Source organism: Crotalus tigris, unplaced genomic scaffold (genome assembly GCF_016545835.1).
Source record: "Crotalus tigris isolate CLP2741 ecotype Arizona unplaced genomic scaffold, ASM1654583v1 scf7180000017658.5313226, whole genome shotgun sequence".
Lineage (NCBI taxonomy): Eukaryota > Metazoa > Chordata > Lepidosauria > Squamata > Viperidae > Crotalus > Crotalus tigris.
Genome location: NW_024096545.1, coordinates 2,732,641 through 2,757,368, shown reverse-complemented (window position 1 = coordinate 2,757,368; position 24,728 = coordinate 2,732,641). Strand labels below are relative to the sequence as shown.

The 24,728-nt window shown below is 37.7% G+C and overlaps 1 protein-coding gene across 2 annotated transcripts in view; it reads left to right on the top strand.

Annotated features, from left to right (window-relative positions):
* GLRA1 (glycine receptor alpha 1) overlaps positions 1-24,728 on the top strand; it is a 69,362-nt gene that overhangs the window by 40,784 nt on the left and 3,850 nt on the right. For both annotated transcript variants that reach the window (XM_039335749.1, XM_039335748.1), the window contains exons 3-8: positions 2,835-2,902; positions 15,077-15,300; positions 18,276-18,358; positions 18,919-19,056; positions 19,983-20,197; positions 22,433-22,579. In XM_039335749.1, the coding sequence (XP_039191683.1) occupies positions 2,835-2,902; positions 15,077-15,300; positions 18,276-18,358; positions 18,919-19,056; positions 19,983-20,197; positions 22,433-22,579 (875 nt within the window). The remainder of the gene's footprint in view (positions 1-2,834; positions 2,903-15,076; positions 15,301-18,275; positions 18,359-18,918; positions 19,057-19,982; positions 20,198-22,432; positions 22,580-24,728) is intronic.

The following is a 24,728-nucleotide window of genomic DNA, read 5'->3' as shown; positions in this document are numbered from 1 at the left end:
CTATTCTATACCTATGCCTATACACAACGTCTTTGTTTCACAAAATGGAGACAGAGAAGAGCAAAACATTTGGGTAGTTCTGAAAAAAAAGCCTCACCCTTATCAGAGGGACTGACAACTGAATGCTAAATCCATATAAAGTGTTACAATTCGTGCCTCGGATTTCTATGGCCAGGGTGGGGGCACTGGACATCAAGATTGTGCTAAAGATCATGTGATCAAGGCCTGTCAACTTTAGGTACAACACATGATGCATCTAAAAAAGGAAGAGGGCTTTTATTGTAACCCCCATCTTGTCATTTTTGATACACAGACTTGGAGATGCCTTTGGCTACTATAAAAAAATCCACAAGCGTCCAGGTTTTTCCCAACCATATCAAAATAAGACTCATTCTGTAACAAATGAGGAGCACATTACACATCACACCGTAGATTTGAACAAAATTAAACTTCATGTTGCTGGGATTTATTCCCAAACTAGCATCCTCTTACAAAAACAACAAGCCTGGTCAGAGCCTTTTCTAGTTTGGCATTAGATAAGCATTCTCCTATAGCAGAGGTGGGGAACTATGGCCCTTTTATGAATTGTGGACTTCAACTCCCAACTCCCATGGCTGGCTCAGGAATTCTGGGAGTTGAAGTCCACAAGTCATAAAAGGACCATAGCTCCCCACCCCTGCCCTATTGTAATCATGTAGTCATATGGAATTCAAATACCTAGTAATAAAATATACAGAACCCCACTGACTGGCCAGCAGATATGAACCAGCCCTTTGATTCTATCAAGGAATCCTAAAAGAACCTAGACAATCAGCAGGAGCTGTTTCCTGGCAAACCCTTTGAAGCCAGCCGGATCCGTGCTCACCTTTTCCCCTTCATGTCCAGTCAGCCATATCCTGGTCCTGAATATAGATTGATACATTAGCCTTACTGAATGTTGCAGTCTGCCACAGCTATTTGCAAAGATTTATTTATATTTGGGCTAGGTTTGCCTGGCTTGTTTAATTCTGTCATCTTTCCAAGGTAGACAGCCAAAAAATAACAGATACTAAAACAAAAAGGAAATCAAGCGAATCTCGATGCGGCACCTTTCTGATCGTTTCAGTTACTAGACATTCAAGCTTCTGACTCGACTTATCGTTTCCTCTTGGGACGTGTTCAGCTGCTTCCCAGCTTGGATGCCCTTTGTTGGTCTTTTATTGGAAAGGACATGTGGGGTTTTCTGAATTCTTTTGTCCACAAGGTCTTTGTTATCTAAAGTCAAGGAGCTGAAAGGATTTAAATAATGTTACTCTGAAGAAATGGGCCCCAATTTACCCACTGAGTCCTCCTTTTCTCCACAAAAGTTAGTCTGAAAAAGAAACAAAGATCAATGAATAGGAAGGAAGATGCAAATCAGTACAACATGCTTCCTATATCCTGCTGGATCAAGTTAAATCTTAATCATACAGATAAATGTATAAGAAAGCATGGCAATGATGGCAATGTAAGAAAAATAACTCTGTGTGTCATATAAAGCCTTCTGTGCATAACTAGTTCTACTTAATGATCTCCCTTAGTCTTTAAATGTCATGTTAGAGGCATATCTCCAAAAACTAGGTGGGAACAATGCAATTAAGCAAGTGGGGCCAAAGGAAAAAAAGCCAGCAACTTTACATAACTTTAATTAAGTTAAATACTAGAAGAAAATTCCTGACAGTGAGAGCTGTCAATCAGTAGAATAGGCTGTCTCATGAAATGTTTTGTTACATTAGAAGTCTTCAAATAGAGGACTCTCTCTCCAAAATGCCTTAGCAGATGTTCCAAGGGGATAGATGATCTCTAAGGTATGTCCAACTCTAAAATTCTGTGAATCTATGAAACAAAGTTAATATTCTTCCTTCTTCTTCTTTTTGTGCCATATCCATTATCGGACGTTGGCGATCATGTTGTCGATCCTGTTTTTATCAATAGACGCACGAAAAAGTGCTGCTGCGTTTTATCCAAACCAGTCCCTTAGATTTTGAAGCCACGATGTTCTTCTTCTGCCTGGACCTCGTTTGCCTTCAATCTTTCCCTGAAGGATTAAATGGGATATGCCGTATTTTTCTGGGTGTCACATCACATGTCTGGAATATTCTAATTTTCATTTTTTAATTGTTTTGATGATTTCCCTTGGCTTTCCCAGGTGGCTTATCACCTCCTCATTTGTGATCTTGTCAACCCAGCTTATACATATTAGTAACAGCCTCCTGTAAATCCACATTTCAAATGCTTCTAGTCTCTTCAGGTGGTCTTCTGTCAGAGACCTACTCTCTACTCCATAGAGCAGGATAGATAGATAGATATTCTTCCTACATGATTAAAATATTACCTCTTCTGTCAAATTAAAATCGTATCTGCTTTCCTCACGATCTAACCTCTTTGTTATACCGTAGTGTAGCAACTTCCAACTGCATAAATTAAGTGTATAATGAGAAATATAGTTACACTGTGGTTCCTATGTCAAATCTCTGTACACTAGATTTGGGTGCACAGATTATAAGTATGTAGACTTTATGTATAAACAGCCACTGGTGATGCCAAGATGGGAAGCAGAGGTACACATCTTCCATGCATTATAACAAATTGGTTGGAAGACAGTAGGAATAGTCTTCACAAATTACAAAACTGATCTACTTTAAGGAAATAACAGAATGTTACCAAATGAAAAATTTATTACCATTGTAACATAGTAGGGCAATGGATTCAGTAAAGGACAACTGCCAACTGTACTTTAATTCAACTGTAATAGTCTACTGTACTTTGACAAATGGATACACAACAGATTCCATCAGCCTTTATTTACTTTACAGGTCCACCAGTGAATGTGAGCTGCAATATTTTCATCAACAGCTTTGGATCTATTGCAGAAACAACAATGGTAAGTAGAATGAAGCATGTCATCTCTGCGAACTTCCCAAGTCAACATAGACATTTAATTTATTATACCTTTCAAATATGTTACTGATTCCCTGTTCCATCTTTTATTTTTCCCTTTGGTTAGCAATGAGTCTCAAACTGGCTGTATTTTTACTGAGAGGATGAGGCCAACATTTTTAAATGAAAGTACAGGGAATCAACTTCTCCACTCAATAGCAGATTAAATTGATTTCTGGATTGTTTTAGAACCTATGTTATTTCACAAATTAGCATTAGAAATCCACTAGTTTATAGTCATGTGCTACAATCTGGTTCTTGAACCAGCAAAAATCGAAAACTCCAATTTCAAAAAATGCTACAGATTCAGCGTCTTCAGGGTGCATTCAAGTTAATACAAACACAGCTAATCCATGTGCTTTACACTATATACTACAGTACAGGTAGTCCTTGACTTATGACTTATCACAACTGAGCCCAACATTTCTGTTACTAATCAAAACATTTGTTAAGTGAATTTTGGTCCATTTTATGAGCTTTCTTGCCACAGTTATTAAGTGAATCACTGCAGTTGTTAAGTTAGTAACACAGTTGTTAAGGGAATCTGGCTTCCCCATTGACTTTACTTATCAAAAAGTTGTAAAAAAAAAACATGGTTGCAACCACATCATAAATATGAGTCAGTTGCCAAGCGTCCAAATTTTGATCACATGACAACGGTAGTGTGAAAAACAGTCACAAGTGACTTTTTTCAGTGCCTTTGTAACTTTGAATGGTCACTAAATGAACTGTTGTAATTCTAGGACTATCTGCATATCAAGTATATATTGCCTGATAACATTCTATGCCATGATTTCAGCCTGGCAGACGGACAGGATTGTAATGTTTCATATGGTTAATATACCATACTTTCCAGCGTATAAGATGACTTTCTAAAGCGTTGAAATTGGCGCCGAAGTCAGGGGTCGTCTTATACGCCAAGTCATCTTATACGCCGGAAATTATGGTAGTTTCCAGACTTTCTAGGCATGCAACTCGGCGTTGAAGTCGGGGGTCGTCTTATACACCGGGTCGCCTTATATGCTGGAAAATACAGTATTAGCATTGTGCACCAATTTGGACCCATTATTTAAAACATAAGAGGAAGGCTGAAACTCAAAAGTATTTACATCATCAGACCATGAAGCTGCTATTATTATCATTTTTGGACAGAATTTTCCCCCTCACTTTAAGATTTGTTTTTAATGGAGACACAGCTTTTCATTAAGGAATAGAAGTTGCTCATTTTAGCTGTGGAAATAAGAAGCCACACTGAGCTATTTTAGCATTCTGAAAGACTTATTTTGAAGTGGAAAATTGCATTATCAGATCATTTTTGTAGAAAAACAAAGAGCCGGCTTTCTAAACAGATATAGCCAACAGAGTTTGATGACTCTACTTTAGTTTTGGGATCACTGAACAAATACTTATTCTCTTGGGTTGAAATTTACACAGTTATTATAATTTCCTTTTTTTATTATTTGGAAAGATTATTAAAATGCCAGTGTTGGGAATTTTAGCTCACAGATAAGACATTAAAGTTGACATTTAAAGATGCTTGGGACCGTCTATTTGCATCACAGAAAGTGATAGGTATTATTACATTACCTTGTAAAGGTCTAATGAGTTCGCCATTGCAAAAGGGGATAATATATGCTGCATAGAGTACAAAGACTATAAATACAGGAGAGATTATCAGGAGATACATGGAAGAGAATTCTAGCAAGCAGATCAATATTCCTTAAACATCAGGGAAGATAAGAGGAAAATTACACAGAAGATATATAGAATTTTGAGGATGAGGATTCCAATGGTACAATTCACAAAATAAGCAACAAAGAAAGGAGTAGGACTCTATGCAGGTATCCATATAGCTGTCTAGTTTTTATTGGAGGGATATGTATATGGAATGGGTTTTCAGCGGCAAAGGTACCCTATAAATCTTAATGTAGTTCTACTCTATTTCTCATTCTTTGTATCAACTGGATTACTGCAATGCTCACCACATCGGGCTCCCCTTGATAAGCATCTGGAAGCTGCAGCTGGTGCAAAATGCAGCAGCAGAGGCGGTTTCAGATGCCACCAGGAGTACACATGAAACACTTCTACAGCGCAAGCTGCAATGGGTGAAAGTATTGGTTATGACCTTCAAAGCTCTTCGTAGCATGGACCCAGGTCATCTGAGGAAACAATTTCATCCCAACCTGTCCCACCTGGTCAGGCAGGAGGGGCTTGTTGCAGACTCCATTAGTGGAAAAAAATTGACAAATAGGGTCTAGGAAGACAGTCTGCTGTATTATAAAACATCTCCCCCCCCCCTGAGATGAGGTTGGCCTCCACTCTGCTGACTTTCCAAAAGAGTATTAAGATCTGGTTCTGTCAACTAGTATGGGGATCCAGGAATAGGATCTAACTATGTGTTTGGCTGGTGGCTCTCTCTGTTTGTCTCTCTGTCTGTCTCTCTGTCTCTGTCTCTGTCTCTCTCTCTCTCTCTCTCTCTCTCTCTCTGTCTCTCTGTCTCTCTGTCTCTCTCCCTCTCTCTCTCTCTCTCTCTCTCTCTCTCTCTCTCTCTCTCTCTCTCTCTGTCTCTCTCTCTGATTTTAACTTATTTATTTTTGTACAGGCTTTTATGCCGACTTTATCATTTTTTAATTGTAAATCACCCAGAGTCACTTCAACAGTGAGATGAGTGGTATATAAAGTAATAAACAAAATGTTCTTACAAACCAATATGTAGATATTTGGTGCTGGTCGGTTGCTAAATTGTGATTGTTACTTATTGCAATGCAGTGAATCTCAAATACTAAACTAGGCTTTGGAAAATGTAGCTAAGGGCTGTCCCTTCTGGTTTGCCATCCCTCTTACTCCTGTTTTTATTATCTATTCATCCAACAAATATCACAGTCTTTAGACTAGGTATTTTCTGATGATTTGGGTTCTAACTGTGAGTTTAAGAATCATGGGAACTTTTATTACTACTATTATTCATTACTACTACCACCCAATGCATGGTACCAAACAAGTGTGGAAAAAAACCTTTCACATTTTATTAAAGGTAGCTTTCTTGCATTTTGGCTAATTTAGATATTTGTCACTGGTAAAAATCAATTCACCACCACCTAGAAGTGGTTTGAGTGGAAGCTGAAGGCAAGTGAAAGGGAGGGGATTTCTTATTTTTACTAATAATTGCAGTGGAGGGAAAGACAACTGGAATCCATCCTGTGTGATCATTGAGTGCCCGGCTGCCAGCAAGGCAAGCTGTTACCATAAGTGAGGCCAAGTAGCTTCATTGCTCAATGGTGCACATGTAATGAATGCCCAATTTGTCCTATACCATGAAAGCTGTGCAAGAAGACACTTAGTGTCAGTTCATATCAAGGAGGACGCTGCATGTAAAACCACCAATTGAGAGCCAATGCTGCAGACAGAATGCAATCCAACCACTGTAAAAGTCATTTGGACTACTGGCCTAGCGTTCGGCATCATAAGCATTTCAGAAAGTTTACAAGCACAGATAGTAAGATGATAGTCCTAGTGTTCCAAGCAGTTGGTGCATGCTACTGTACAATCGTGCAAACAATAATATTGGCAACCAGTTCCATCATAAATTTGGTCAGTCTCCTTTTGAAACCACCATCATCGCATCTAACGGCAGTGAATCCTCCAGTTTAATTAATTATTATTTAGAGGAGTATTCTGAATTGTGGTGGGTAGGAACACAAAAGAGCAGCCTTTTTTGATGGAATACTCAGGTTATGGGAAGGAGTAGCCCTTTTTCTGGCTAATAAAGGCCATAAGCTTTGTAAAGCTTAAGCCTTGTAATAAACAGTTTTTAATAAGCTTTTAATTTAATAAAATTTGTTAGTCAGAAATAATGCTAATAGATACCTTCCACTTTTTGGCTACCATACATCAACATGCTCTCCTCTTAGAATGCCTAAAGAGGAGGTCTCTAAAGTTAAGGTGGTGTGCTTACCTGTAGATGACTAGTAGTAGTAGTAGTAGTAGTAGTAGTAGTAGTAGTAGTAGTAGTAGTAGTAGTAAGGCAAGCATGTAGAACTTAAATAGTGCTCTAAGAGATTATGGGGGAATCTCAAGGCTCTAGGATAGTTTGGGGAGTTATAGCAAAGAAAAGCCCAGAGGAAGGCATTGTGAAACATGCAATCACTAGGCACTGAGCACAGTTTGCTCATAGTCACTTATGCCTTGGTCATCTCTTGTTTGGATTGCTGCAATGTGCTCTAAAGGGGGCTGCCCTTGAAGATCACCCAGAAATTTCAACTGGTGCAGAATGCACAGTAAAGAGAACCCCTTAGGATTGCCCATATAATACCTTTGTTGCACAAACTGCAATGGCTTCCAGTTTCTTTCCAGGTGCCATTCAACATGCTGGTTGTCACCTTTAAAGCCCTTCATGGCACAGGGCCAGGTTATCTGTGGTACTACCTTTCCCCAAGGACACTTACCTGTCTAAGCAAATCAGATAGGGTGGGCATACTCCTAGTCCCTTTCCCTAAATTTTGCCATCTTATAGGAGCTAGGATGCATGCTTTTTCCACAGTAGCCTTTGTTCTATGGAACACCTTTCTGTCTGAGGTTTGGCAGGCCACTGCCTTCCCAGCCTTCCATAAATCTTTGAAGATCTGGTTTTTCCCTCAAGTACTTTGACTTGGAAGTTTGACTTGGCTTTTGACAGGTTTTTATAGTTTTAGTATGACTTTTATGCTGTTTTAACTTCCAATTAGGGACTGGCCAGAACTGGTTATTAGATGGTTATAAGATAACTATATAAATATATTAATTAAACAAATAAATTCAAGAGATTGTTCTTTTTTATATATTTCCAAAATATTCTAAACTTTGGAATAAACATTGGGATCCTGCTATGTCTCTGTTATATAAAGTGTAGAATTAGAAAGCCAGGATGAAAAAGTTATTAATACAATATATGTAAAGAGATGAGTCACATAGAATTAATAATATCCAGTCTGAAATAATAAAAAGACCTTTAACCAATTCAAAGTAATGAGATAGAAAGCAACTTTTAAAGACGATGCATTGACATTTGGTATCTTCATTCAGCAGTGCCCTATGTGATCTCTTGATATTAGGGATGACTTTATAATCTATGGATATATTATGGATGACTTCTCTTTAAATAGATTAAAGTCATCCATATTGTAACTCTTTAGGGAACTGCAGTACAAATGCTGCTGCTAAAAAGGGTAATAGAGTGAACTCAAGAAAGTAGAGTCTGGATGTAAATTCATTGAAAATCACAGTTAGGTGTCAAATAATTTCACAATCAAATACAAAGTATCTTGATAAACAGGAGATATTAAAAATACAATATTTCAATTTAGGATCAGAACCCTTCCCTTGATTTGGTCTCACTTGAAGGCTTATTGACATTTTCTTTGCAATGCCTGGTAAATTATTATTGCTTTCTATTTCTACTACAACTGCAAATACTTAGGTTGAATTAAAGAGAGGCATATCCCATCAGCCAAAGTCAACAGAACTCTTGAAAGATAAGTGGCAGCCTTATAAAACTCTGCTATCTTATACAATGCCAACCATCAGCTTTTTGTAATCTATTTTGAGTAAAAAAAAATTAAAGCTTATGCTTGTGGGAAGAGTATAAATTATTGTACTATCACATTTTAAAAATATAAAATACAAAGAGTCAGTTGGTGTGTAAGAAGGAAATGGTTTGGAAAATATTTTTCTTCCACCCATGCACCAATTTTTTGCCCTCTAAGGCACAGCAATATTCATCATAGGCATAAAGTAAGTCTTCTTTGTGTATTCCCTAGTTCAGGGGTAGGCAATCTTGGCTCTTTTATGACTCGTGGACTTCAACTCCCAGAATTCCTGAGCCAGCCATCTATTCTTGACTTTTTTCCACTACAGGACATGTCTAAATGAAACTGACAGTTTTCAACTAAATTGCAAAGACATTGAGCCTCTGGGTACTGCCAGATTATGATTTTGGACCAGTTTAGATTTGGCACTGGAACTGGCTGATCCAATCATTTCAAGAGCTGAGTCGTCTTTTTTCCTGGCTCTCCATTAGTTTATCTGAACCAGGATCAACATTTGTCTTTTCTTCTGCAATGTTTGAGTATATGGGTGGTCTTAGCAACCAACTGGTAAGAATTCTTTTTTTTTCCTGGCTCCTGTGAGCCATTCCATTTTCAGCCAATTACTTGAAAAATATCCATGCATTCTAGCAACCTGCAGGCCGACTGAGTGTCTGCTGAACGGGAGAGCAGAGAGAACTTTAGTCCATTTCACCTCCATTCTTTACTGCCTACATGGAAATCAATCAGGGCTGCATATTAAAATGGAATTCCTGCAGGCTGATTGCATTGTTTAGATTTCATCACTCGAGAAAATCTTATTTGTCCCTTAATATGCCATTAAAGGTGCTTAAGACTGAAATTTTCATATCTACCTATCTATCTATCTTTCTATCTATCTATCTGATCTATCTATACCTTATAAATTGCATTTGGGCTTTCTCACAATAGCATATAGCCAACCTTGGCTGACTCTGAACAAATCTGAATGAAGTAATATTTGGATGGATGACTACCTAAAAATCCTAAGGCAGTAGATTAGATTGGAAAAATTAAAAAAAAACATAAGAAGGCTATGGCAAACTATGTCCCTGTTGTCGCCAAAAAAGTTGTATATCCCTAAATTTGGCAGCATTTTTCCTTATAGTTTTTCATACTTTGTGTGACTGTTGTTAAAAGACCCCTTAATGCTTAAAAAAGATGTAAGTACAATGTACTTTCAGTTTCATGAAAAAACCCTGAATGTTATTGTCTATGTCCATTCAATTCTTTCTTCTACATTCCTTAACTTCTCACCCTAAGGCAATATGCTCCAACTTCCATTTAGATTTTCTAAAAGCAAGCAAGCCATTCTTGTGTTATTTCAATATGCAACACAGTAACATGAGCCATTCCACATTTATCAAATTCTGATATAAGCATGTCCAGGAACATACATTTTTTTTCAGTCAGATTTCGATCAATCAGATGTTACCTCCATCTGATCTACTGTTCATTCCTGAAGAAGCTTAAGTTGTCCTTATCTATTTTAGTCAGAAAGAAGTTTTTTCTTCCATATCCCAACACAACTTTTTCCATGAATACAAGGTGATGCAATCCACCAATAGCAGAGAATATTTGTAACACATGGTTGAACTGTGGGGTTCTTGCTGCTCTCTGAGCTTGTTTGTTTGCTTGAGATGCTTCATTACCCAAATAGGTAACCAATGCAAGAGGACTGTAATGCCCCCCAGAACCAGATCATGCCTCAGCTGCCCAAAGACAAAAACTCTTTGGACACTGCCCAACAAATTTAAACAAATGGTTAAACTTACCGGTTTAACCATCTGTCCAAACTCAGCTCACCCAGCCTATCCCACATTAAGAAAAGTAATTGGTGAATCTTTTCCCACCAGCTGTTGATATTTGGTTAAAAAAAAAAAAGGAAAACAAAGCTAGGGGAATCCACTAGTTCTTGTCTTTACTATGTCTTGTACATTATAAATAAGAGCAGCATCATTTCTCAGCGTAATGCCTGAGAATAGATAGGGATTATTAGTGGGAGCAGCAAATTTTGTATAAGATCTTTTCTGCTGGCTCAAGGACTGGTTGATAGTACTTTTATTTGGCTAGAAGGAAGAGTCCTGTGTCCATCACTATGGACACTATGAACACTATGTCCTGGCATCATTTTTATAATATGCATTTATATCGTGTCTCATGTGAAATCAGCACAAGAACAAAACTGATCTGCCAGATCTTAGCAATTACAATTAAATAAGCACAATAGTATTTTGCTTTCAGGCCATTAGATCAATTACATTGATTTTCACTGACTGCAGCCATCACTGATTTTTACAAACAAACAAAAAAGTGGGGAGGGGAGATCCATTTATTTGATTTGTTCAGGTAGCTACTGTCAGCAAATCCTTCCAGTTTCTAAATCCTTCCAGTTTTTCCCATATCTTTCTATCCCGACTTCTAACTCATGCAGCTGATTAGTTGTATATAAGGTTGATCACATTATTAGCTGTCTTCTGCATTATCTGAGAGACATCATACTTTTAGGAAGAAGAAATGGCTAATTAACTGGAACATGGGAATGCGAGTGTGGCCCTCCTTGTAAGTAGCAAAGAATATAATTTTGTTCATGCTCATTCAACTGGAGGTGAGGACCCATCAGTAGGAAGAAATTAGGCAGTGCCATTAGGACTGCATAATTGTCCAGAATGAAATGAGACTTCTGAACTTTACCAGAAATGTCAGATATTCACTAAATATGAAATTATTTGCCGGTTGAGTTTTAAACGTACATTCTGAAAACAAGAACCTTTGTATATGCCTTCCATATCAAGGTAGATCCACATTTCTTCAAAAGGGTCCATTCTTTTTAGAATATATGACGGTTGCATATTGTATATCTTCTGGGCTTAACTTGAAGGGAAAATGTCATAGTTTAATTTTCATTAGAAGCATCTTTGTGCAGTATTGTATCTCTTGTTGTTGCAATTACTAAATCACTGCCAAATGAAAAGCAAACGGATTCTGAAAATATCTAAAGCTAGTCCTCATGCCCATCACCTCATCACCATCCTTTCCTTGTTTTCAGGGTTTGGATACATTTCCAAGTCTGCCTTAGAGAACCCTTTTCTTAATCAGTCTCAAGGTCCTTGTCTCAATCTGGTTTAGTACTCCACAACCTAAACTTAAATGTTTCCCAAATAGACAGTAATTCTAAGGACCATTGACATATATAAAGACAAAGAAAAGAATCAGCAGGTTCTGTGTTAGTTAGCAATGAGCACACATATCATTGTTTCTATCCACACCTTTCCTTTATCATCAGCTTCTGACTCACTGTCTCAGATCCTTCCAAGGAAGAGATGTACTAAACAAAACACATAAATCCTAATCCTAACGGTTAATTTGGTCAAGGGCAGTGGAAATGGTTTACGACCTGGCATTCCTCAAACCCATTGAAAATGCAAATGAAGGAAGTGATTGTGAGGTTTTATTGCCTCTTTTGTTTATTAAATACCACCTGCTTCTTTTCTCCTCTGAGGCCAAGGAGGAAAGGGACAGATGGCATAAAAGAGTCTCTGGCCAGACAAAGGAAGTCAAAGATGCCCCCCATTGTCCAGGATAAAAGATTTTGTCTTCACCTGGCCTGGAGATGCTCAAGAGAGTTGTAAAGACATGAGATTAAGAAGCAGACTTCATTCTCAGCGGAGCTGGTGAGACAAGCTCCAATTAAATTATGGGACAAGCCCATAACATTTGCAGCACTGTCTGGTTTTGCAGTTGGATGGAGGAACTCCATAAACTAGTGAGCTATTATGAGCATCTTAAAAAAGCCAATAGCAGTTATTAGAAAGGCATTGCCATGGAACAAAAGGGATGACCAGATGGGGTTATCAGGCATCTTTGTGACTAAGCAGAAGTTATGATTCTTGTGTCATCCAAATTTACTCAGTTTGTTTCAATTTGTTATTTAAACAACTAAATCAGGCTTGGATCTACTGTAGATTATACTGGCAAACAAAGAGGTAGGCAGAGAGGAGGTATAGGTAGATGACTGCAGTAGCTGTTCAACTGACAACCAGAAAAAAGCAGCATGAGTAAGCACAATGCAGGAAAATTAAGGTAATTAAGCTCAGCCTACAAACAAAAACTATAGCCAACCATTAATCAAGTCCAGGTAAACAGAGTAACAATTTGCAGGCAGTAATATACCAAAGCACTCACAGATTTGTACCCAGGTGGGTTGTTTTGCACGTACCATCAAAATCTCCAGCCAAACTTCATTAGAGGTAATTTGAAACTAATATTCTGGGACATGATTTGCTGTTCCTAAAGGATCTTTCCTCACAAGTTCTCATGCGCTTCTATATCTGGATCAGGTTCAATTGCCAGATATCACATAGGAAGGTTCTGGTGTTACTAGCTTACTTCATGGGATCATGGGAGTCCTCATATTGTTTGAACCTTGGACAGAAGCTCATCCACAAAGGCCATGACAAGCTGTGTCTAAATGCTTCTAACAAATGCAACATATAGTTCTACACACTGATCCACCCAAATTCTTTTGAGAATATAATATCTAGCATCCAACATTCAGACACATGTTACCTCTGAATACGGAGGTTCCATCTTCAGAAAGGGGAAATGATTAAGAGACAATGCATAGGTTTTATATGCATAAATTCCTACACTGAGTATTTGATGCCTCTACTTGGTGTTCTCTGGTTGTTTGCTTGCAGATGTTTAATTACTTGACTAGGTCATATCATCAGTGCTCATGATTGTGGAGTTTGTTCCTGTCAAGTGCAAGAAATCAAGAACCAGGATACAGTTCAAAAGTACTGCAAATTTATTTTATGCTACCTATACACAAGAATCTAAACTACTAATGGTCAAGGCAAATTAGCATCAGAAAAGAGTCAATGGACTTCTAGAGGGACTGAACTTAGGTCTTTTACAGGAGCATAGAGATGCCAAACTAATTATGTGTTTGACCCCATCCTCAGGCTCAGCCTGGTCATCTTCCTGTCTATATAGAGTAGCTTGCCCTACAAGTGTTGATGGAGATGTCCTTTGTAATTCCTTGAATGGCATTATTTTCTGCTTGATTGTCTGGTGTAAATCCTCACTTATCTGAGTTGTTGAAGAGGATGAGATATGATCCTCTGTTTCTTTTTTACCTCTTTTTATTATTATTTTTATTGGTTTGTAATTTCTATGTATCTATTGATGGCTGATTTGTCAATGCCAAGTTTCCAGGAATTTCCTAGTGTTTTTGGATTTAGTTTGGATTAGGATTCTCACAGTTTCCCAGTTAAAATGTTGGTTTCATAAACCATATGGAACTACATATATTGTCTTCTGCTGAAACTTCTCCTTATTGTTGTTGTAATTTTTAAAAACTGGAAAAGACCTCTTCTGAAACACAAAGACTCATGGCTAATCAGAGTAAATCATTTATTTATAGTAGGCAGCTTCCCACGGGCTTGTCTTCTTCCAAACAGGAATCATGTCTAAAATGATTATTAACAGTGAGTTAACCAAATGCATGGATAGTATTGACCCAATCAGTATCGCTGAATTGGATTGCCCCGTATTTGTGCACCACATGAGATTCACAAGAAGAAGTGGAAAAGAGAATGAGGATTCAGTCAAAAAATCAGGATCAGCAGCAGCTTCAAATAGAATTAGAAAAGCTCCAAGATGAATGTCAAAAAATAGACCCAAGTTGAATTTGGTATGAGTGTACGAGGATCATTTCAGGCAAAGCAGAAAAATTTCTGCTTTGAAAAAGGGTCTCCTGGCTGGGAGGAGAAGAATTTAATTTTCTCAAGGCATGGGACAGCTCAGTGCTTGCCATGCTAATCTTTCCTTACAGAAGTTTCAGCCAAGCAACTAATTCTTTCTGCAAGTCAGCCATTTCCTTCTTCAGTGCCTTATCTTTTTCTTGATTGTAGAAAGTCGATCCCATAGAAAAGATAGGGTTAATGGTAACTTTTTCATAAAGCTGTTGTGAAGATGTAAAAATTACATAGTAAATGTAAAGGTGCACACTTCAAAGAAAGCTTTAGAAATTATTGTATCTAAAGTTTATTATGCTTAAGGGTTGAATGACATAGTCCTTTCAAGCACCATTATGCACCTTGAACGCATTATCAATCTTAAAAGAGAATGATTGATCAGTACATGAGCCTGAATAATGTTTTCTTCACTTGGATGCACCCCAGAACTGGCTTGCCACAGAATGGCCTGAGCATTTCTGCATGAAGCAGGTGTTGTGGACTACAGCTGTTTGCCCAGTGCTGAACCTCTTGGTTATAGAGATTAAAAATAAATATAGTTCTCTGTGAAATATCACCAGCAGGGATACTCACAGAAGAGTAGAATCCAATTGGTAGTGAAGACCTAGTATGGGAAGATGGTGGGGGTGTTTACTCATTCACCCTAAGCAGTCTTGCTATGCTTCATGCTGCATTGAGTTTATGGATTACAAGTTTTTTTAATAGGGCTTTTTTTGGGCATTCGCCAATCCTTTTGCTTTTCTTTCTTCAATGCAGGATTACAGAGTGAATATTTTCTTGCGGCAGCAGTGGAATGATCCCAGGCTGGCCTACAATGAATATCCAGATGATGCCCTAGATTTGGACCCATCCATGTTGGATTCCATCTGGAAACCAGATCTGTTCTTTGCTAACGAGAAAGGGGCTCACTTTCACGAGATCACTACAGATAATAAACTCCTGCGGATCTCCAAAAATGGCAATGTCCTATACAGTATAAGGTAGGTTTCTTTTTCTAAATAAGATGTACAGGTAGTCCTCATTTTACGGCCACAACTGAGGCCCATATTTATGTTGCTACACAAGACATTGGTTAAGTGAGTTTTCTCCCATTTTATGACCTTTCTTTCCACAGTTGTTAAGTGAATCACTGCAGTTGCTAAGTTAGTAACAGGGTTGTTAAGTGAATCTGGCTTCCCCATTGACTTTTCTTGTCAGAAGGTCACAGAAGGGGGTCACATGACCCCAGGACATTGCAACGGTCAAAAATATGAACCAGTTGCTAAACATCTGAATGTTGATCATGTGACTATGGGGATGCTGCAATGGTCATGTGAAAAATGATCATGTCACTTTTTTCAGTAGCGTTGTAACTTTGAACAGTCACTAAACAAATGGGTGTAAGTTGAGGATTGATGTCTGATGTCAACACTGCTAACATCGGATGTTCTTGCTTTGACAACAGATGGAAAAGCAGCCATTTTACCTCTATTGCTTTTAGAGTTAGTTGATGCTGGGAGGGGGAATATGGGTGAGAGTCCAGCTAGTCATAACAATAATAACTCAGCCGTGGGAACCTAAGGTCATTGGGCCCTGAGTTGATAGAGTTTTGGTGGGCTGGAGAGCTGGGAAGAAAGCCCGCGCTTCAAGCTAATTGGAGAATGTGGTTTATGACTGTTTATTGGAGGAGGAAATTGTGCTTTGTTACATTGTACCCTGGGGAGGGGAATTTAGTTTTTGGTTTCAACTATGTAGTGCCAATACTATGTTTCTCGAATAAAAAATTATTTAAGGTAAACATGCCTTGAAGTTCTTTTGAAGAGTTTCATTTGTCAGAATCATGACATCTATCCTATCCTAACTAAGATGGGGAATCAAGCTTGAGGCTCATAGTCTGTTTTTAAAACACTGAATATGTTCATTTTTTTTAAAGTAAACTGCAAAGGGGTAGAATAGACTAAAGATAATTATAATTGATTATAATTAGGTTATCAAGTTTTAATTCATTTAGAGTATCTGCTGAGAAGCAAACTGAACGTGCACTCTTCTTTGCTTCTTTTATAAAAGAGGTATCCCGTTTTGTCAGCTCCAAATCCTTTCTCAATAATTGTTCAGTATAATTAAATGCCCTTGACATCAATATAATAAAGTGGTGTGTATGTATTAAAAGTTAGGCAGAGTTGTATACAGTTATACATTGAAGACTCCACCCCACTTTCTGTAGAGAAGGAAATTTTATAAAGAAATCAGATATGGAATCAGCATTAGTCTGATCCTGTAAGATATGTCTTACATTTACAAAAAAACCCTACAGTCATATGCATACTTAATTTCGTTGTGAGTTACACAATGACAATAAAGATATTCTATTCGATATTCTCTATTTAGAAAAAAAAGGCCCACTAGATTCAATTATATTTATCCCTAAATATGCATGTAGAGATTTTTAGCCATATTCACACTCATTGAGTGCAGATTAATTAGGTCCTTGGTATTATAAAATTCCAAGTATATCCTGTTGCTTCATAACTGACACTTCAGCAAATTGCACTACTAAAATAATCAGCCATGTAAGGCAGACAAAGGACCATTTCTATCCCATACAACAGAAATTCTCTGACAGTCTGGCACAGTTGGACAATGTATAAATGGATCTTCCCTGCACCGGCCTATTACAGTCTAAAAGATGTTCAAGCTCACTTACTTTTGTTTTCAGGAGATTTTTTTTTTTTTAAGTAAGAAATGACAAATCACATAATGGAACCAGATAGATCTGGCTTTTTTACTCCATCATTTCTCAACACAGTAATTTCTGGGTCATTGGATTTCAAATTTATGATATGTGAAGTGCAGTAAGTGGACTCATTTTAATTTAGAAATAATCCATTCTAGCCACCTCCAAACCTTACTTTGTCCTTTACTGAAAGAATGCAATTAGGAACATGTACTTTTCTTGTTAAATTCAGTAAAGAACATACGGGCACCTTTTTTATATATATAAACTTGGGTTCTTTTTTGCATATTCCAGCTTGCTGAAGCCTGGCAGTACAATCCCACAGTGCAAAGAGGTCATTGGAACTCCTGACTCATGTCACAGATATCCTCCTGGGCCCAAGGAACAAAACAAATAATATTGTAATACAGGGAGAGAAAAGGAGGCGGCTTCAGTTCAAACATCAGAGACCAGACAGCATAACACTTACCAAAGCACATAGCCAGAGCTTTGGGAATTTAAAGCTTTAATTTATACAATCATAAAAATGTTTTCCAACTAACAAGAGGTAGCTATTAAAGTAATTGCCACCAAAGGTGACCTTCCATTTATTGTTTCTCTCAGAAAGGTGAGAGTGGAGACATCAATAAGTGCTCTTATATTTATGCTACCTGAAAAGTATACAATGAAGCAAGACTCATGTTGATTGGTGCACTAAAAGATTTTAGCAGAGAATGTGTTGGTAGGTCTTGCTAATTTTTTTTTTTCTGTTAATCCAGCAATTTATCTCCCACCTTTTGAAAGAAGAATTGGAGACCTATAGCAGCTTTCACAGAATTGTGTTAACAGTTGGTAGAGATACTTCAAATCTTTCACACATTAAGCCACACCTAGGAACTGGGCATAGTCTTCTTGTGGTAGTAAACTGATTTTTCCCCTTTTCAGCCATAGTAACAATGGTTTTTGTTAGTACAGGGGGACTGTACTAACAGGAGCTCTCTGTCACATGTGATCAGCTATTCTAGCTTAGATTCTGGCCATTCTAGTTTGATAAGTATTTGCTTATGGAAGAGAAGATTAAAAAAATAAAGGAATCATAAGAAATGAGAGTGACGATGAAATGGAAACAAACCATATTTTCATAATTATAGTAATTTATCTAGATTGATATAGTTTCCTTTCTCACTAGGCCTAAGATTGACCTACTGGCTTGTTATTCCTCAGCTAGAAATAGCTAGAACTAAGTCTCTTCTCTCTTCACAGAATAACCCTGACCCTGGCTTGCCCCATGGATCTAAAGAACTTCCCTATGGATGTCCAGACATGTATTATGCAACTAGAGAGCTGTGAGTCTTGAAGTTTCTCCTCTAAAAAGTTGCCACTCTCATATACATGCTGCATTATATTTTTCAGCTCCTAACCAAATTCCTCAGTTACTATAGAGAGAGTGGAGGGAAGTAGAAAAAGCATCAGAGCCACTTGTGTCTTCTATGGAACACCAGGGGGATGAGGTCAGACATGACTCCAGAAGCCTTACCACAACCTCTGAGAAGGTTGTTATCAAGTTGTAATATGACCAAAGGAGGAAATTATTAAATGTAGTAAACTCGGTTCTGCTCTGGCCTCAACCATAATTCTTTGCACTGTGGCCTTTGGCATGTCACTAAAATGCCAAATGTGTCCTTTGCCCTTGTATATTGGGTAAGGAGAGGATAGAACAAGCTGTAGTTGCTGAGTTTTTCCATTTTAGTGTGGGTTTTACCAGTTCTATGTATACAATACCAGTAGCTTGTGATTTTAGTGAAGACTAGTATGTATTTCTGCTGTTAATCTTATCACCCATTGATCTGCAATGACCATCCATTCTAATCCATGCTGATTGTCTTTCCTGCTTTGGTCTCCACAGTTGGCTATACAATGAATGATCTGATATTTGAGTGGCAAGAGAAAGGAGCAGTGCAGGTTGCTGATGGATTAACCCTGCCACAATTCATCCTGAAGGAAGAAAAGGACTTGCGCTACTGCACAAAACATTACAACACAGGTTAGTGATGGCAGATCCACATTAAGCATTTCTCCATGGAAATTATCAGGACAGCAAGGTTCTCATTCAGCCATCAACCATTGAGTTAATAATACCTCTAATGCAGTGGTTCTCAACCTGTGGGTCGGGACCCCATTTGGGGTCGAACGACCATTTCATGGGGGTCGCCAAACCATGCTGTCCACCATTTTGTTCCCTTTTCCCCAGCTGTCCTACTCCCTCTTATTGGTGGCCACACCCACTTGGGGGTCACCACAACATGGGGAACTGTATTATGGGGTCACGGTATTAGAAAGGTTGAGGACCACTGCTCTAATGCTACAGCTGGATGATATGTTACAAATTTATTCTTTTGATTGGGCTACCTTTTTTCCATGTAAATTCTATGAGAATTTAGATTTCTCTCTTTCATTTTTTAAATAGGTCAGGCTTATAGTATCCTTAGCTTATGATGTTGAGTTTTTTCACCCTTGGGCTATTCACCTCTATTACTGTATATAAAATATATGTATTATAAGATACCTTCTGGAAAAATATTATTTTATTAAGAATAAAAGAATTTAGAATAAAGAATAAAGCTTGTCTAACCAGTAGTACAGCTTGCCGTCCGAAATCGTGAGCGCTCCATCACTGGAGGTTTTTAAGAAGAGACTAGACAGTCACTTGTTTGAAGTGGTATAGGGAGCTGGAGTAGAAGACCTCCAAGGTCCCTTCCAGCTCTATTCTATTCCTATTCTATTCTGTTCTGTTCTGTTCTATTCCTAAAGAACAACCCCAGAAAATCTCATGTGTGATACAGTCCTAAATGTGTGTCCAGGCTTAGGAAAAACATGATCATCGCAATTGTCTAATGCCAAGAAAGAAATTTGGTCACAGTGGATCTCCTTTAAAGTTCACTTTTTAATGAAGGTTCCTGTAATTCCTAGGCAAATTCACCTGCATAGAAGCCCGTTTCCACCTGGAGAGACAGATGGGTTACTACTTGATCCAGATGTATATTCCCAGCCTGCTGATTGTAATTCTTTCCTGGATCTCTTTCTGGATCAACATGGATGCTGCACCTGCCCGAGTCGGTCTGGGCATCACTACAGTGCTCACAATGACCACACAAAGTTCTGGTTCTCGAGCATCTTTGCCCAAGGTAACAAATTATCCTTATGAAGAGTCAATGTTGAATCCTCTGTGTTGGAATGAAGTTCCGAAAATTGATATCAGCAATTCAAAGGATTTGGAAGATCGCAAAGTTCCCCACTGAGAACCTTAGAAGAACCATTCCCAGTTAAAGTTGAAAATATTAATGCAAAGTTGAAAAATCATATATTAGATAATACTTTTAGGGCATTTACTACCATGTTCCCAGTCTTCTGCCCAAATCTAGCATATAGGCATATCATTTTTAAGGTTTGAAATGTGTGTTTAATTCGCTAGAAGTTGATATCAAATTATTTCAGTGCCCTTAATCATTAGCATTTAGTCTTATTGTCAATTGGAAATCAGCAGAAAAGTCTTAGCATCCTTCATCACCCTAAATCTGTAATTTATCTATGCAGTAGAACTACAGGGAGAAAAATAAGTATTAGAAAGATGTAGCACAATTTGTTGTTTATTTATTTTCATTTGTACTCATAAGATGCCTGTAATTGAAAATATGCTCCCTTGAGGTTACTAAATACAATTTATTTGGGAGTAAGAGCAGGCACAGAAACAGAAAAAAAATATTTAAACAGATACAGAAGAAGAGAATCTGGAAAATAAAATTACAAATATTGAAATATATTTTTTCAAATACTAAATTGTCATTTTCAATTGTATTATACAATTCAATTACTGTACTCTTAGAACAATTGCATTCATGAATCATGTTATTTAGAAAGGATTAATAGTTTATTAATATTTATCAAACAGATTATAATACTAGTTTCCTCATCCTCAACTGAGTTTATTGGCAAATTCTCATTAATAATTATTTTTGGGAGAAAGGCAGGATGCAAGTTCTGTATAACATTTATAAAGCAATGTATAATTCTTTCCTGCATGAAGGAATAGAGAGGAAATTAGAACAATCTCTGAAAATGGATAGATTTTTGTTTTGTGGGGTCCGTGGTGCTCTCTGACCTTGATGGTTCTCTTGCAGATATTTCATTACCAAACTAGATAGTATCATCAGATTTTTGTTCACTTTCTACTCTGCCACCATCTTGTTAAAGAGAGTTTATAATTATACTCTTGTAAGATCTCTCTCCCTTATAGTAGTATCAAATATTTTAGTTTCAATTAGAAATCAACCTCCCCCACCCCCAACGTATTTAAAAAATTAGCACCCTAACCTCTTCACCAAAGTGGTTTACAAATAAAGTAGTTTTATTGGTAGCTTCATGGATATTTCCATGTAGTTTTCTTAGCAACAATACAAAATGGTTTACCATTTGCTTCTTCCAAGATTTTTGATTTCCCAGTCTAGCCTGCAGTCCCGGTATGTCCTGAAACTCTCCCATCTACCCAAATCTGCTTAGCTTTGAAAGCAAGACAGGGTCAGCCAGGAGCTACCACTTGAGGGTATAAAAGGGGCTTTCAATCTTCCTAACAGTAATAATATGGTATGAACCAAAACTTTCATTCAACAAGATTTAGTCTTCTAAAAATAGATACAAGAGCGATATCAGAGGAAAGGAGAGTTTTTTTTCCTTTTATTTGCAACGAAAACAAAAAAGAATGCAATGGTTAAGAAGCAACTGTGTAAATGTGAATCCCTGTGTAATGAATTGGACTGTATACACAAAAGCTCATGCAATCATAAATGTGTCAACAGATAAGGTGAAATGACAAATATAATGCCTGTGTCCAGACATAATGCTAAGCCTTGATTTATAACTATGAGTATCTGAATATACAACGCCAAAAGCAAATATATCCTATTATGGCATAGCAATGTATTTTGAATCCAGCCAACAGATTACTATTTCAACTATTTCATACTGAAGCTTAGTGATTATTATATGGAAAAGGCAGTAGAGAGTTTACATCCAAGGGTAATGATAATCAAAGACAGCTAGATAATTTGGAATATAGTATGTTGATCTTGGTAGGGTAAAGGTAAAGGTAAAGGAGCCCCTGTAGATTTTACTCCACTAGTCATTGCCAACTTTAGGGGACAGTACTCATCTCCGTTTCAAGCCACTACTGTCGGAATACATTTCCGTGGTCATGTAGCCAGTATGACATCATGGAACACTGTTACCTTCCCACCGAAGTGGTGCCTATTTATCTAGGTACCTTGGTAGCTAGTATTTGATCTTGTAGTATTAATACTTGATCTTGGTAGACAGTATTTGAATTATATTCTACAAAGAAAACTGCATACTCTTTCCTCTCTCAGGTGTCCTATGTTAAAGCCATTGACATCTGGATGGCTGTGTGCCTGCTGTTTGTGTTCTCAGCCCTTCTAGAGTATGCTGCTGTTAACTTTGTGTCCCGGCAGCACAAAGAACTACTCAGGTTCAGAAGAAAAAGGCGGCACCACAAGGTAAGCAATATACAAGTCAACACAAGTATTGTACATTGAGCACAGCTGAAAGAGATGGGTTGCAACACGAGGTCACCTGGTCAAAAGGGATATTGGGACCACTGCATTTTAGCATGCCAGCTATAAGATAAACAGTATAATGTTTGAAGAGAGATCTGCTTTTCACAAGCTGCTTCTGTTGCTGCTGACAGCTATTTGGAAACCACAGTGAAATATTTCACTTGAGTACAGAATCAGTCAATAAGCTCATATATTTACAGACATCCATCACTCCTGTTTAAATACAAAACTTCTCACGGAGGTCAGTAGATACCTTTTAAAGCTGTTCACTCTATAGTGTAAAGGATAAAACTTCTCTAATGACTGAGAATATATACAGTCTTGGGGACAGGGAAGTTGAGTGATAAAAAGCAAGTTTCAGAAGAGAAAGCCAGTTCAATTACTGCCCTGTGACATTCAGTGTGCTCTCCCAATTGAACAAAATATTTTAATTTTGCCAATTCAAGAATCTATCTTTGAAATGGAAGTTCTATCATTCGTGTGTATGCATTGCTTCACATACAATGACATCATTCATGGTTCATGCTGCTTATTTCCTTGGGTGAGAGGCAAGGACACTTGTCAAGTCACATCACTGATGAGCCACTTCCATATATCCTAAAGGTAGGTGAAACGTACTATCTCACAGATCAAATGTCCTGTTACATTATTATTTTTTATTATATTAATCTGACTTAATGGATTTTGCCAATGACTGACTTCAAGCTGAGCAAGATGAATTTAGAAAACTTTTCCTCTCCGTGCCACTTCTGGTCCTGGCCATGGTGAAGTTTTTAAGATGACAAATAGTATTTAAGAAACACGCAAGATGTTGCAGTAAAATCCTAATCTAGCTTGCTTTTTTTTCATGTTTGCCATTCCAACCAAAATAAAACAGAAAGTTGTTGGGTTTTTTAGTTTAACCAAGGCTTTTGAGAAATGATAGAAAATATTTCACAGGAGAAATGGGAAAAGACATATTTTTCTTCTTCCCCATTCTCTTTAAATCCTTTCTCTCCTGTTTTTAAAGGATCAAGCATTAGTTGAAGGAAAAGACATCTGCCTAAGAAAGTTTCGATTCAGTAAGATTTATGGAGTTACATGTCATGGCAGACATCCTTTCTTTCCCAAAAGTATTCCTGTAAGTTGCTGGGGACCAAAAGAGCTAATCTCTTTCTCCCTCCTCCTTTTATAAGTCACCAGCCACTTCCTTTCTTCTCTCACCCATCCTCAAGTGATACCTCCACCTCCCAGATGTACATCCAGATCTGTGGACTCCAAAACCGAGAATTTTCCCCAATAACCAGAGGTTTTAAGGGCTGAAGACCACAAATCTAGAAGGCATCAAATTTAGAAAAAGTTTGCAGTCTTGAAGAATGCCGAGGAGGGTTGTGAAGATATAGAAACTAATAATTGCTTTTTGGCCAGCCCAGGGCGGAAAATCCCAGCACTTTAGTATTCTATTAGAAGAAACCATTTGAATAAAACTATAACTTGGAATAGGAGTAAATTCTGTTTGATTCAAAAGAGATTACTCACTAAATGTGCATAGAAAATATGTTGCAGAATAAGTAGAAAGAAAACATTTCTGAAGAAACTTTAGGTTGTCATCCTAAAGCTTAACGACTATTCTATGACAAAGTGTAGGATGGAGTAGAAGCACCATCCCCAGTAGGTCAGCAGAAAGCTCTTCCAAAACAGATTTGCCAACATCATTGTATTAGCCAGTTCACCATTTGTAACTTGACTGTTAGACAATAACATAGGCACACACAAAATGGGTGCCCTTTGCATCTGTGAGTCACACTGAATATGTTTGCGGAAAGGAAATTCATAAAGGTAAATTTAAATGAATAAAAATTGTATCTACATGGGAAGAAAGGACTGTATTAAAATCTTCTTCTGGCCAAGTTATGTTCATGGAACTCCTATCTGTATATAACAATGACCAGATCAGGGACCAAGCTGGCTCACAGGGTTAAAAGGCTGGGTTGACAATCTACAAATCTGTGTTCAAGACCCGAGTGCTGTTATGTGGGTGGGTGAGCTCATCTGCTGTGCCAATAGCAAGTTTAGAAAGTCTGGCTCTGGTGCATTTAAAATGCAGATT